At 44.5% G+C, this 13,098-nt stretch overlaps 1 protein-coding gene across 4 annotated transcripts in view; it reads left to right on the top strand.

The window, feature by feature from the left end:
- Positions 1-7,774, top strand: part of NCOA6 (nuclear receptor coactivator 6) — a 42,766-nt gene extending 34,992 nt beyond the window's left edge. The window contains exons 13-16 of one of the 4 annotated variants that reach the window (XM_065691970.1): positions 229-297; positions 1,420-1,456; positions 4,055-4,203; positions 7,162-7,774. In XM_065691970.1, coding sequence (XP_065548042.1) covers positions 229-297; positions 1,420-1,456; positions 4,055-4,203; positions 7,162-7,208 — 302 coding nt within the window. In that variant the 3' untranslated portion in view covers positions 7,209-7,774. The other 3 variants (XM_065691971.1, XM_065691972.1, XM_065691973.1) reach the window with 3 other exon arrangements.
- The last annotated feature ends 5,324 nt before the right edge of the window (positions 7,775-13,098 follow it).

Raw genomic sequence — 13,098 nt, 5'->3', positions numbered from 1 at the left:
AGATTGAGAAAACTTGGGATAACTCTGCCGAAGTTTTCTTTTTAAGCTGAGGAGATGTGCGTGGTGGGGGGAGAATAGAGCATAGGTGAGCAATATTGCATCTGTAAATGAAAGTGTTGCAGTAAGCTGGAAGATGCAGTGTTCTGTAAAAGCAGCCCGATTGCACAATAGAAAATGCTTGTGACTCCCTTTGAAAATAATGCTTTTTCCCCTCCACTTTTGTTCTAGCATCCTCTCAACCTTTAACACAGAAAAAAAGTTCAGTTCCAACATCAGAAAGTACTGTTCAAAGAACAGGTAAATCTTACTTTGGAAAAGCGGCATATAGGTGAACTAAACTGTGTTTGTAACTGAAACTGCACTTGGTTTAATGCGTGTTTAATGGTCACTAACATGCTTCACAATTTGGGGGTTGTGTCTTTTGCTGTTGGATATTCTCCCTGTTCAAATTTTGGGTAGGAGAAAAGTAACTCTTTCCTTATGTTGCTTGGTCTGTATTTCTTTTGTTACCAAGAGACTTGTTTTTCTCAGGCAGTGCTATATAGACTTACACTGAAGAGCCTGAAGTTCCAACCGTGCGTATTGTAAGGGGTGTTTACCAGAAGAGGACAGATACTATCTGTTTTCTTACCCTTTTTTTTATACCTGTATTCCGTGTCTACACTCTAGCAGACTTTAAGTACTAAATTGATCCTGAAGGCAAAGCCACAGTTCTGTGAAGCAGTGTCCCCAGAGGTTCGAGGGTGTTTAAGGGTGAGATGGAGTTGCTGTAGGCACCCTGACAAATGAACATGAGTTAATACCTTACACTGTGATGAATCCCTAAGGCAGTTTCTCACAAGAGGTGCTGTGTTTAGGTATAGGTAATCCCTCTCAACAAAGGGTCTGGCGGGTATGAGGAGAATGAAAAGATGGGACAGTAAAAGGATGAGAAATCTACATCATCTCCTGAGAGATTTTCCAATTCAGCAGAAGTATAATTGGGCTTCAGAAGATTGCCTCCTTTTGCATTAGAAGATCTTGCTGTAAGAGGTGGTTGGGTTAAAGTAAAATTTAACGTGCATAATAGATCCGCATTAGTATTTTTTAAGGTTTAAAAAGAATAAGCCCTAGATGTCTTAGAAGTGATAAACTGTCTAAAATGGGAACTAAAAAAGGGAGAGGACTGTAGCTCTTGTCAGGAAGTTTCTCCGTAATTTTCTTCTGCAGGGTTCCTTTTAATTTTCCTCTGGCTTAGCTGGTGCAGGCCATAAGCAGAAAGAGCGCTTGGCTGACCTGGTACTTGTTTGATGTGTTAGTTTGCTTTGCGAGAAACAATAGATGAGAGAAGATTATTCTTCAGAGCTAAAGCATAATGAGAGTAATGTGAGATGGTTGTGCCTTGACAGTGGATTTTAAAATTATCTTTTTCTCTTGTAGAACTTGAAACAAATGCTCCGGTAGTTGCTGGTCAAAGGTAAGGAGATAGTTTGTGTAGATGCAGAATAGATGTAGCTTTCATGGGAGGAAGTCCCTTTCTCTTTGCTTCGGCTGCACACCTTCTGCTACTGCTTTTCATTTTCTTGTCCATACCCTTTCTGTCCTGCTAAGAAATTGGGCTCAACTGTGTTTCAAAACATTGCTGAAATGCAGAATGTAAGGTAATGTTTCCCAACTCTGTCTTCATGCTTTGGGCAGTGTTTCCTCTTATCTCTTCAGCCCCGTTTCATGTCCTGGAAGGGTCTTGATGATTCTACTGTTTGCTATTTTCTGAAAACAAATCAAAACTAAAACCCCCAAAGCCTGCAGCTTAGTTCTCATGGGAAGTTTTGTTTTCTGCACTTAAGCTTTTCTAAAGTTTGGGGGTTTTCTGCCCTTGTGACTGTTTTTTCTCCAGATTTCTTCTGTTTGCCTGTTGACCCTTTGCCAAAACCTGATAGGAAAGTCAGGTAGAAACTTCATCGTGTCCCAGTTAAGACACTCAGTAATTAAAAAACCAAATTTCAAAAGATTGTTTTCTACCAGAAGAAAATGTGGTTTCCAAGGTCTGTTTCTGTTAGATTCTAAACCCACCAGACTCTTAAACTCAGTGTAGGCAGCTGTAACAATGAACCTTTATAAGGTTTTTGGATAACAATGTAGGCATGAATGGCTAAGTTTTTGATGCTCCCCCATCAGTGGAGTGATGCCCTAAGCCAGGGCAAGAGGTGCAGTTAACTCATTTGATTCATCAGGAAGGAAGGCAGTGTCATCTTTTGTAAGGGAGGGAGCACAGTACATTTCCTCAGATCAGAAGTGACTCCACATTGAATATTTAACTGTATTTACCATCACATCGATTGGGATCTTTCTACTTGTATCAAAGATGAACTGAAATGTCAGTACAGGTTTTCTTTAGGGTGTAGTTTCTCTGAAAAGCTGATGGTGTGACACTGAGCAGATGAGCAGATTCTCCAAAGGAAGCACCCTTGCATGACCCTTCTCCACACTCCTCAGCACATCAAATGACCATGAGTGCATTTCTGACTGCATTTTTCTGGGCTGATGCTTTTCTGAGCAAGATCAGAAAAGAAGGGAGGTTTTCAGGCAAAATAAGAATCTAGTGATGGCTGATACAGTGGCCAGCTTTGAGCTCCTGGAGTTCAGCACCGTTTGGTACAAACCTTAGAGGAACTTGCAACCTAGAAAGCACTGGGAATATTTTTACTTGGGCCAACGTGATTTCCTCCTATGAAAGAAGTAATGTGTTGGTTCCTGTGAGACAATCCAAGCTATGGATTAGTCACTAGATCTGTAAAAATTATCTGTAGTAACTGAACTTCATCTATTGATGCCTGTTTGCTTATCTTCAAGTATCCTCTGAAGTAGGTGGCTGCTATTTCAGCTGCCCACATTACTGACCAGAACAGCAGTTTGTGACCTGTTTGGGAGATTCAGTTTATAGATTGCCTATGATCCTGTCTATTTGTTTTGTATCTGAGACAGTCCATGTGCTTCAATATTCTCCTCTGCTGTGTGTTTCTTTGCTTGAGAATGTTTGTCTCATTGACAAACTGTGTTTTAAGTAGTTAAAACTACAAGTGTTTGTAGTTAGGTTTTCCTCTCAGAATAGGTCTTCCTCTGAAGCAGTGGCAGTGTAGTGGAGCCTCTGGAACGCACAGGTCTGCTCTGTGTGTTTTCAGTCAGTTCTCTGATTAAGGTAGCCTTTCTTGACATCTCGCAAGTATCACCCAAAGGGCATGAAATGAGTTGTGTTTCTCCTTTTCCAGTAGCGGCAGTGATTTACTTGATTAATTACTTACCTTTGAATGCACAGGAGATAAGTTTAGTGTAATCTTCAGAAACCACTTAGTCGTCAGAAATTGTCTGGCATTAATGCATTAAGGAGAAAACACCCAAACCTCAGGAGGAATTCACAGGGTAAAGAGTTGATTACAAAGTGTAGAACTCTATCTGTTGTCTCAGGGACAGGAAACGTGGATTTCCACACTACCTAAAATTATTTGATATAGCAGAAAAAGCTTTCTGTTATGAAAACGTTTTAATGTCAAGCTTAAAAGCTTTAAGAAAGTTTAAAATAAGCCTTAAACTTTTTAATATTGAAGATCAATGGAGTGAGTCTTGTAAAAGCAAAAGCTGGCATACTCACTGAAGAGTTCATAATGCCTCCTTATGTTCATCTGCAATTTCAACTCTGTGTTCCCATATCATAGCAGTCTCTAATGTAACTTGTTTGCTTTTCCTAGACTTCAGTAATGGTGGCACCTGTGGAAAACAGAGCAGACAATTTATAATGCATCTAATTTCTTGGTCTTCTAATGTTGAAAATATTCTCTTTGAGGACTTCTCAATTCTGTATCCTCTGATAATTTTTAATAGAAACGGACTATACTCTGGCTTACTCAGGTCATTCTGCATCTGATAAAACTTCTGGTATCTCTAGCATTTCATATCTTCAGTGCTAATAGTCCGGAACTGGTACCTGTGTCGGTCCATCCTCCAGCTTGTCTGAGTTGCATAGAAAAACATAATCCTTCTTACACTTCATCAGAAATATTTTGTCCCACTTTATTAGTAATGAGACAAAAGAGAATTGTGAAAAGTCTAAAACTCCAAGTAGAAGAAATTCAAGAACAGAGGATTCTGCCGCTCCACAGGAAACTGTAGAGAACGGACAGCGCAAGAGGTCCTCCCGACCAGCATCTGCATCCAGCACTGCAAAAGGTAAAATCCACAGCCCTCATTTCTCTGGAGAGGGCAGGCAGTAATGTACTGCCCCAAGTAATAACCCCTGCCTCGTAACGGTGGTTTACAGCTTCTAAGTGTGCTTTTAACTCTAGTTTCAAAGATTTAGACACAGGTTGGTGTTCAAGTATTGACCGACATCTGTACTGGCAGTGAATCTTGTATGAATTTCCCATTGTTAAATGTGTGGAACCTGTTTTCTGCAGTACTCAATAACATAGCGTTCAGCAAGCTTGCCTAGTTGCAGTTGAATTCTCTTGGCAGAAATGTGTTGCCATTGAAAGGACTGTACTCAAGTAAAAAAGTCACTCTTTTTGTTTTCCTGAAGCCTGAAAGACACAAGACAGATGCTAAAGTCTTCCCAAGTGCACGGTCAGCTCTTGTGAAGCCAAATGCTGTGGTTCAGGCATGTTCAGAACGCTGCCTGGATGGCAGCCTGGAGCACCAAGGAGTGCTGTGTGCTAGCACAGAGCCTCAGCTGTTCTTTCCAAGAACATGTGAAATCCTAAAGTTACAGATACTAACCCATGGCATTAGCAGTTGCTGACGTGCCTTATTGCTACCCGGGCTTCAGTCTTGAGCAGAGTATGCAGTATTTGTGTGAAACACATGGTCATTGCCAGAATGCACGGTCCGTGGTGCCATTCTGTGTTTCTGAAGCTAAACTCTTATCAGCTCCTTATGTTTAAGGGTCAGAAAAATTCTGATGGACAAAATTTGTTCAGAAGGGTAGAGAGAACCCAGCAGGAGGCAACATTCAACCAATATATTAAAGAAAACATACAGAACAAAGAGGTATTGATATAACATTCTTACAAAAGGAAGTCAAGTTGAATTCAGCAACCATTTTCCATACTGAAGATACTAAAATTGGATGGTAAGAATATTTGCATTTTAAGAGTTTCAGAGAAGACTTCCAGCTATACATAATTGTGCAATGAATCTCAAAGATGTCATGGAGGGACCTGTATGTTCTGCACTTTTGTGGCTGCTGAATTTAATTAAATCTACTGCTTGTGGCAGGATTGTGCAGAAGAACCTGAGTCTGTATTGTAAAAACCAATTCTCTTTCATGATTGTGAAGAAAAGCTTGAAAACTGTGAAGCCAATGTAAAATCTTTAGATTTGGTGATACTGTCCTGAGTGTGAAGGGACCTGAAATGTATGGGCCTGCCCCCATACTGTAACGAGTAAACCTAAAGATGACAACCAGTGGCACATCAAATTCTGGGAATGTGGGAACATGAAAGTACATCAAATTGAAATAATGCCAGAACTCAGAGGTTTTGTACTGACTGGATTTATTACCTCTGCGAGTAAAATCACTGCTTTTAAAACATGCACCTGAAACTCGTGCAGTATCTAAGGGGTTTGCTTGAAAACACTGATCCTGCTTATACAGTGTGGTACCCTGGGCTGTGGTTACATTGCTTCATGTGAGCAGTGCCTGCTTCCAGGTGGTAGAGAAAGTGAGCAAAGCAAGGCTCTCTTGTGGATGGAGACAGGCTGGTTTGTGAGGGAGCTGGTGTAAGGAAGCTTGCCACTTGTGCCTACTCTGGTCTGTGTTTTTTGTTAGTGAATCAGAGCTTTAGAAAGCACACTTGGTTTGTATGCTCCTTCTAGACATCTGCAGTTGTCTGTGTCCTGAGAAACTCTCACTAGTCTGTGTTAATGTGGGGCAGGGAGAAGCTCCTGTTAGGTGGGGGTGGATTAAGGCCACTGTAGAAATGGCAGGTAGGAAAAAACCTGAAATGTAGCAGGAAGAAAGAAGTGAACTTTGACCAGTTGGTGTAGGAATCCCTTTGCTAAGCATCAGGAAGGAGGAGGCAGAAGGGTAACTGTGGGAGAAGGACCTCACAGCAGCAAGGCTGGCTATAGCAGCTGCTGACTGAGCTGCTTCCATAGTGCTGCTGCTCAGAGGGAGCTCTGGTAAGTGGGAGTCGTGCCTGCTGAGGTGTTCCACTTCTGAAACCTGGTGCTGTGTTGGTATTGTCACTTCTTGGAGTATTTCCAGCAAGGGCTGTTGTGGCATTTACTGTAGTTTCGAGTTTGTTGAATTTTATAATGTTGCTTTATTTTGGTTTTTAAATACAAGATTTTACAGCCATGGAGTTGTACTGTCGCTCCTCTAGCTTTAGATGTCTTGGGTGTCTTGGAAATCTTTTCCCTATTGACTCTTAAAATACACACAGCTCTAATAGCTTTTGGAAAATACTGTCAAGAGCCAAAGATACATTGCCAACGCTTAAAATCCCATTTTTGAAAGATCTAAAGATGCAAACACCTTTGGTCCTTACTCTGTTTTGTTTTGAAATGGAAACGTTAGTGCCTTGGTAAGTGCACTGAACATGTCATCTGCTTTCACTGCAGCTTCTGCGAGCTCTGCTCCTCGCAGTGTTTTGTACCTTTCTGCATAGCTGCTTCTCTGTGAATCATAGTATACACTCAAGAGACTCATTTTCTAATGATCCGACTTCCCAAGGACTCAAACAACTACATTTGTAATTCATGTGGCAGGCTCCAAACTTCCTAAGTGTTTTTTATAGCACCATCTCCATGATGCTGGCTCCCACTGCCGCAGTTTCTGCCCAGTGCCCATTACACAGAGGCACATCTGAGCACGCTGTGCATTCGGGGAGCTAACATTGAACACTTAAACATACAAAACCACACAGATCTTAAGGCTGACACATTGCAAGTTCAGCATTGCTGAAGCCCTAACGCTTTGAAGTCGTGCCCTACCAGATCTGGGGAAGGGCTGAGCTGTGTCACAGCGTTGGTGTTTGTGTCATGACTTGGTGAAGAGTCAGTCCCGGGTCTGTGGGAATCCCGCTCCTCCGAGGTTTGCACTCTGGTGTGATGGTGGAAGGGCAATCTGTGCACCTCTGGTGGCTTGTCGACTTCGTATCCATGCTTCTTTTCTTCTCTTAATTTCAGAAACGAGTGCCAGTGCAATGCAGTCAAAAAGAAGAAAATCCAAGTAAATTACTGCATGGAAACATGAAACTTGTAAATGAGTGTGAATTTACCAATAGCAATTTTGAGCTGTGATTTTTCTTTTTTTTAAATAAAATTCTGTACAGTAAAGTCCTTTTAATATTCTCCTGTTCCCAAAAAATGAATTTTTTTTTTCTAAAAAACAGATAAATAGATATAAAAACTGGGTTCTTCTAAAACCCCCTGGACTTATGAAGTGAAGCCGAGGGTTAGCACATGAGGTTAATGTGTTTGTATGAAATAGAAGGGGAGGGGAAGACAATTGTAAATTTATTTGTTTCCACTTTTCATAAATTAGAATACAGGGTTGTCATTTTTAGGTATTAAAAATAATGTATTGTGCTGTTGTTTAAGTACTGTATGTGAATAGCAGTAAGAGGGTTTAGAAACAAACCCAATCATGTTTGGAAATGTAAATAATTTTATTATATAGTAGATCTGATGTATTTGTTGTAGAAATGGACCAGTGAAACAAAACAGAAAACAACATAAATGTAAGGGTTTGTATAATGTGGAATCCCTCATGCTCTAAATAAATGTTATTGTCCTATAAGTTGGGTTGAATTATTATTAGCAACAACAACCGCATCATTCCAAACAGGAAGATTGAAGGGATTATTTAGAGCTCGAGGCCTGCAAGCTCCTTATATGGAGCTTTAGAGAGGAATTTGTTTAACCACAAACGAATTAACTGATGCAGCTGTTCTTGCAAAGCAAGAAAACACGGCACAGGCCACGCTCCTGCCCTTGGGCTCTGCGCAGGGAGCACATACAGGGTGAGGAGGCCCAGGAGACAGCGCTCCCCGCGAGTAAAGCTGCTCGGCAGGAGCATGCAGCAGAGGGAAGAGCTGTATGGAATGTGTTGAAGGCTTTGTGAATGCAGGAGCCTGCAGTCCGTTACGTGGATAACCAGCAGCGCATGGTTTGTACGCAGGGCTGCGGAAAGTAGGTCAGGCCCCTTGTTCCAGGGAGCTCTCGCTGGTCTTTTTGGATTACTTGTTGCTTTGTGCACACAGACACTTGGACCTGTTTTCTTCTCTTACACAGTTGTAGAAACACTGATGAAAAGGCCGATGAAATTGTAGTTAAGTGTAAATCTTCACCTTTTATAATGGAAGAAATTACCTGTTTGTGCACAAGGTACTAGACATTGAGTGAGGCTCCCATCTCTGATCATCCCTGTTAAAGTGCGGATGCTCTGTGTCTTTTGCAAGGGAAAAGTTAGATGCTGGTGGGATGCTGCCTACCCCCATGCTCTGAATCCCCAGCTCTCCCCCAGCTGTTTACACCTCTCTTGCTTTACAAGGGGTAGTATGAAGCTGGTTTCCACAAAAAGCATCTAATCCTTTAGGATTATAGATCCATGCATACACATTTATATGCATGTGTAGGATTATGGATCCATGCACACACAGTTCTATATGCATGTATATATTTTATATGCATGTATATATTCTGTATGCACTCACACACATGTAAGTACAGTCAATAGGAAGTGGTTTCTGAAATGGCCCATTTTACTCCTCCCGTCCTCCACGTTGCATTTGCTAACCCTCATCTTTAGATGGTTTTATTCCACATCTGTGCTAAGGACAAGGTGGGATCATCCCATGCCTGTCAGAAGGTTTTGGTGGGGCAAGAGGGGTCCCACCCCCTCTTGCTCTTTGATGTCGTCGCTTCCAAGTCTGCCTGGAACATGAGGAGCCGGTGTGCAGGTAACGCCACCATCACCCTGTGTTGTGCTGTTGCCAGTGGGGAAGTTGTGGAGCTGGGAAAAAGTCCACAAACCTGGAAAGTCACCTTCGCAGGCAAGGTCCACGGGCCAATAAACTGGGGAGGAGAGGGGATGTACTCTTGGTTGTGGAAAACACCACATGGGGGAAGCAGATGGGCTTGAGGGCAGGGTCACCACAGGGACATGGACCTCGGGAAAGGACAAATGCAAGATCCTGCACCTGGGAAGGAGTCTTGGAAGGAGCTGCAGCCTCTTGCCCTTGTGCCCACTGGCAGTGGCTGGCGGGGAGCAGCTCTGCAGCCCTCGAGGTGAGTGAGCTACCTCTGGCTTGGTGCAGGGATGGGGCTGCTGCACTGAGGGAGGTGATGGTTCCCCTTGGCACTGGTTAGATCACATCTGGAACATGATCCCCTGGTTCCCAGCACCACCGCCCCCTACGCACGCAATAAAGATGTCGATAACATAGAGGAGACACAGCAGAGGGTCACCAAGGTGGCCAGGGGCTGGGTGGCAAGAGAGAAGGTTGCCCATGGCTGTGTCTGCTCTCATTTTGGGTATCTATAAGGATGGAGACTCTTCCCCTGCACTGGGCAGCCTGCTCCTCTGGGCAACCACCCTTGCGGTGAAAAAGCATTTTCTTATGTTTAAGCAGAATTTCTCTTCTTTAGTTCATTTTGTGCCTCTCATCCAGCCCCTGGGCTGAGAAGAGTCTTTGTACCCACCCCCCACATCAGGTATCGGCACACGTGAATGGGATCCCCCTGAGCCTTCTGAGCCCTTTCCTCATCTGTTGGACACTCCAAGCCCTTAATCCCCTTAGAGGCATCTCTCTGCCTCTCAGTTACAATGTGGGTGGTATCAGGCTGTTGTTTATGTGTGTGGAGAAACAGCTCCAAGCTGTTGAGCTGCTGATGCTGTAGAGATTGGTACATGACGTGGCTCTCACCTTGCCCAGGGCCATCAGCACCTGCTTTAGCTCTTGCAATCATCTACTGAGCTTCAGGGTTTGGTAATGGGGAGGGGGGAAAAAATCCCTCAAACGACTCTGTTTGATCCCCTCCCCTTGCTGTCTAAAGGGGCTTTTTTTCCTACTGGCTTGTCTGATAGTTACAGCATTAAAAGCTTGCTTTAAAAACCAAAGCTTTTTGCAAACAGGTCTCTAGAGAAATACACACAAAATAGTTTAAATATATATCCTTTTTTTTTTTATTTCTTGTGGTTTTTTTCTTTATATTAGATTTTTTTTTCAGTCAAAAGACAGCATCACAACCTAACAACCAGAACCAGGTTACATACACACAGGCACACTACATAACGTATTCCAGGCAGTCGTGTCCTTCAGTCTGTTGACACACAGCAAATGTTTAAACAATGTCCTACGAGAAGTAGACACCTTTCTCTACCGACCTTGCTTACACCGATTGAACATGTAACACACACAAAAAAAAGGACAGATTTTGTTAGCTTCGAGTTTCGGACGAGGTTTCAGTCCTACAGCAGAGGTGATGTAGTAAAACGTGGGGCTTCTGGTTCCTCTTCTCAACATCCCGGTGTGGAAGTTGTCCCACTGTTGTAAGGCATTCAGCAGAGCACGGCTGATACAGAACTGCTGCGTGGGCATCTGCTTGGTGGTGTGGGTCCTCTGCAGCACCCCAACGGGGTCAACCGCATACAGGGCTGCGGCCAGGGGTGATCACATTCTCCAATGCATGTTAGGGAAGGCTTAAGGCAACCTTTTCCGACCAAATAGCACCTTCTTTTCTCACCAAATAGCACTTTCTTCTCCTTTCTCTTGGAAGGAAGCACTGGCTATTGAACACGCTCTCTCGGGTCAAGTGCTGGTGCTCGTACTGCTCACTCTCCATGCACAAACCAGTGGGGAACTGGGGTTTAGGCTGAGCTTTCCAAAGCTGCCTAAGAGATTTAGCATCTGAAATGCTTTTTAGCTAAAACAACAGAAGCTCAGTGCTTTCCAGGGCATTAATTCTGTCAGGCTTCTCCGGAGAGCCCAGCGTCTGCTTTTAAAACAATGTAGAAACACAGAAATACCGGAAACTGCCTCCCCACTCATCTCTTGCATAGGACTTTTAACTGCAGTTCACTGCTTTGTTCAAGTTCTGCAGCTGTGATAAAAAAAAGGATGCCAAACCATGACGAAGGGTGAAAGGCACATGTACAGTCAGTCCAGCATGGAGGGATGAGGTGCGTGGAGGAGCGTTACAAGCAGAACACCTCGGGTTTATACATACAGCTAAAATATTGCAGTGCTCAGTGGCTCTGTACAGGTGCGTTTGCGAGACGAGAGAAAACACGACTCTTCCACTGGTACACGGTGTGCTGTTCCCTCATCCCTGCACTGCCCGAAGCATCACTGTGTCGATACAAAGCCGAGGACACGATTTCAGTGGGACTTGGGCACAAGCTGCTCCCGGCTTCCCTGATGTGAATACAAGAGGTGAGCGCAAAAGAGTGGAGAAACCCTGGGCTCCGCTGTGCAACCCGGTTTTAAGCTACACTTGAAATTTACTGTGCTGCTTTCCCCCTCTGTTTGCAAGGGATGAAACCTTCCTCCCGTGAAAGTGCTGGAACATGAGCAGGGGCGAAAGCAGAGGGATATTCGTGGTTCTCTGTAACAGAGCCAAAGCTTCACACAGTGTTTCCATGCACCAGGGCATGTGGTAGCATCCCTCCAACAGAGCTTGCACTTGCTGTGGGCATGGGGCTGGAAAACAACCCCCAAGGCAGCCCTGGAGGTATTAGCTCCAAGTGAGTATAAGGACCCTCTGCATCGCCTCTGAATAAGAACTTTATACAGGACTACACCTAAGAGCCACCCCTGTTATCAGCTGGAGCTGCTCTATCTCGGTGGGGTGAGGACTGAGCCCTTCAGGATGCTAGGAAATTATTCATGACACCAGATGGGAGGAGATGGAAGCTCCTTGAAGACAAGCCCTGAGGCGATCAAGCCCATTCAATGCCCTTTAATGCTCCTGGCTGGTCTCCCAGTATGGAGATGCTGCAGGTGTGGTGGGTACCGACAGTCCCCAGTGGGCAGAGCCACCGTGGCATCAGCTTCTTTTAAGCCCAGACACTCAGGGAAGACGCATGGATCACCCCTTCCCAGCACAGGGGAGCAGGGCTCAGCGCTGCCTCTGGCAAGCAACAGGCAGATGCTGAGAACCGTTATTCTTGGCTTGACGCATCCCATTGCTTTTAGCAGCTCGTTCCCCAGTTATTACATGGGTTAATCTTTGAGGACTTGTTGGTTTTCAATAAATTCACCTGAAATGTAATTTCTGCTTTACGCAGGGCACTGGAAGTGATGCTGATCCTCCACAGGAAGACTTGAAGATGCACGATTCAAGTCTAGAACCTCACTGGAGTATTTTCCCATCTACTTTTTCATTCTGACTGGTGTGACGAGACAACTAATGGGGGTTTTATCCCCAGTGGGGTTTTTTCTCCCCAGTGGGACTGAATGGAAGAGGAAAAGGTACCAGCAAGATGTAAATTTAAATCATCTCTTGATTAGAAACATGCTAAAGGAAGAGCGAAGATTCCCACGGCGGTGATCTTTGGGATGCTCCACGTGTTTACATTATCCATGATGGAGAAGGAACGGTGACTCCCATGGAAAGCCTTTTGCTTCCTTCAGATGGAGCTTTTACAGCAGAGCCTTTTGGAAAGCGCATTTGTGAGTGCAAGTTTCAGGGGTGACAAGAACTTTCGCCCCACTGCCCCTGGCAGCTCTCCCCGGCCTTGCAGAGCCGGAGTTGGGTGGAAGGGCTTTGCTGTGGCTGATGCGGCTGCCCGAGGTGTCCCCATCCGCGCCATGCTGCGAGCTGGGTCTCACAGGGTGTGGATGTTCAGACGTGTGCTGATGTGTTTGGTGCTCATCTCGAGAGGACGAACTTCCCCAGGAGAGCTGCTCCTCCTCGTCCTATCTTGATGGCTGGGGCAGCCCCAACACTCACTTCAGGGGTTCATCCACTGGACTGGGATGGAGGCAGGCTGCCCTGCCCTGTACCAAATGAAGACCACTGAGATCCAAATCCCTTGTGCTCTGCTTGGAGAAGATCCCCTACACCATGGGGTCTCCAAGTGGTGGAAAGGATCTTTCCATCATAGGGGTCTGCTGCCTC

Source organism: Lathamus discolor, chromosome 11 (genome assembly GCF_037157495.1).
Source record: "Lathamus discolor isolate bLatDis1 chromosome 11, bLatDis1.hap1, whole genome shotgun sequence".
Taxonomy (NCBI): domain Eukaryota; kingdom Metazoa; phylum Chordata; class Aves; order Psittaciformes; family Psittacidae; genus Lathamus; species Lathamus discolor.
The sequence above is the reverse complement of the archived record's forward strand: the minus strand, read 5'-3'. Positions and strand labels throughout refer to the sequence as shown.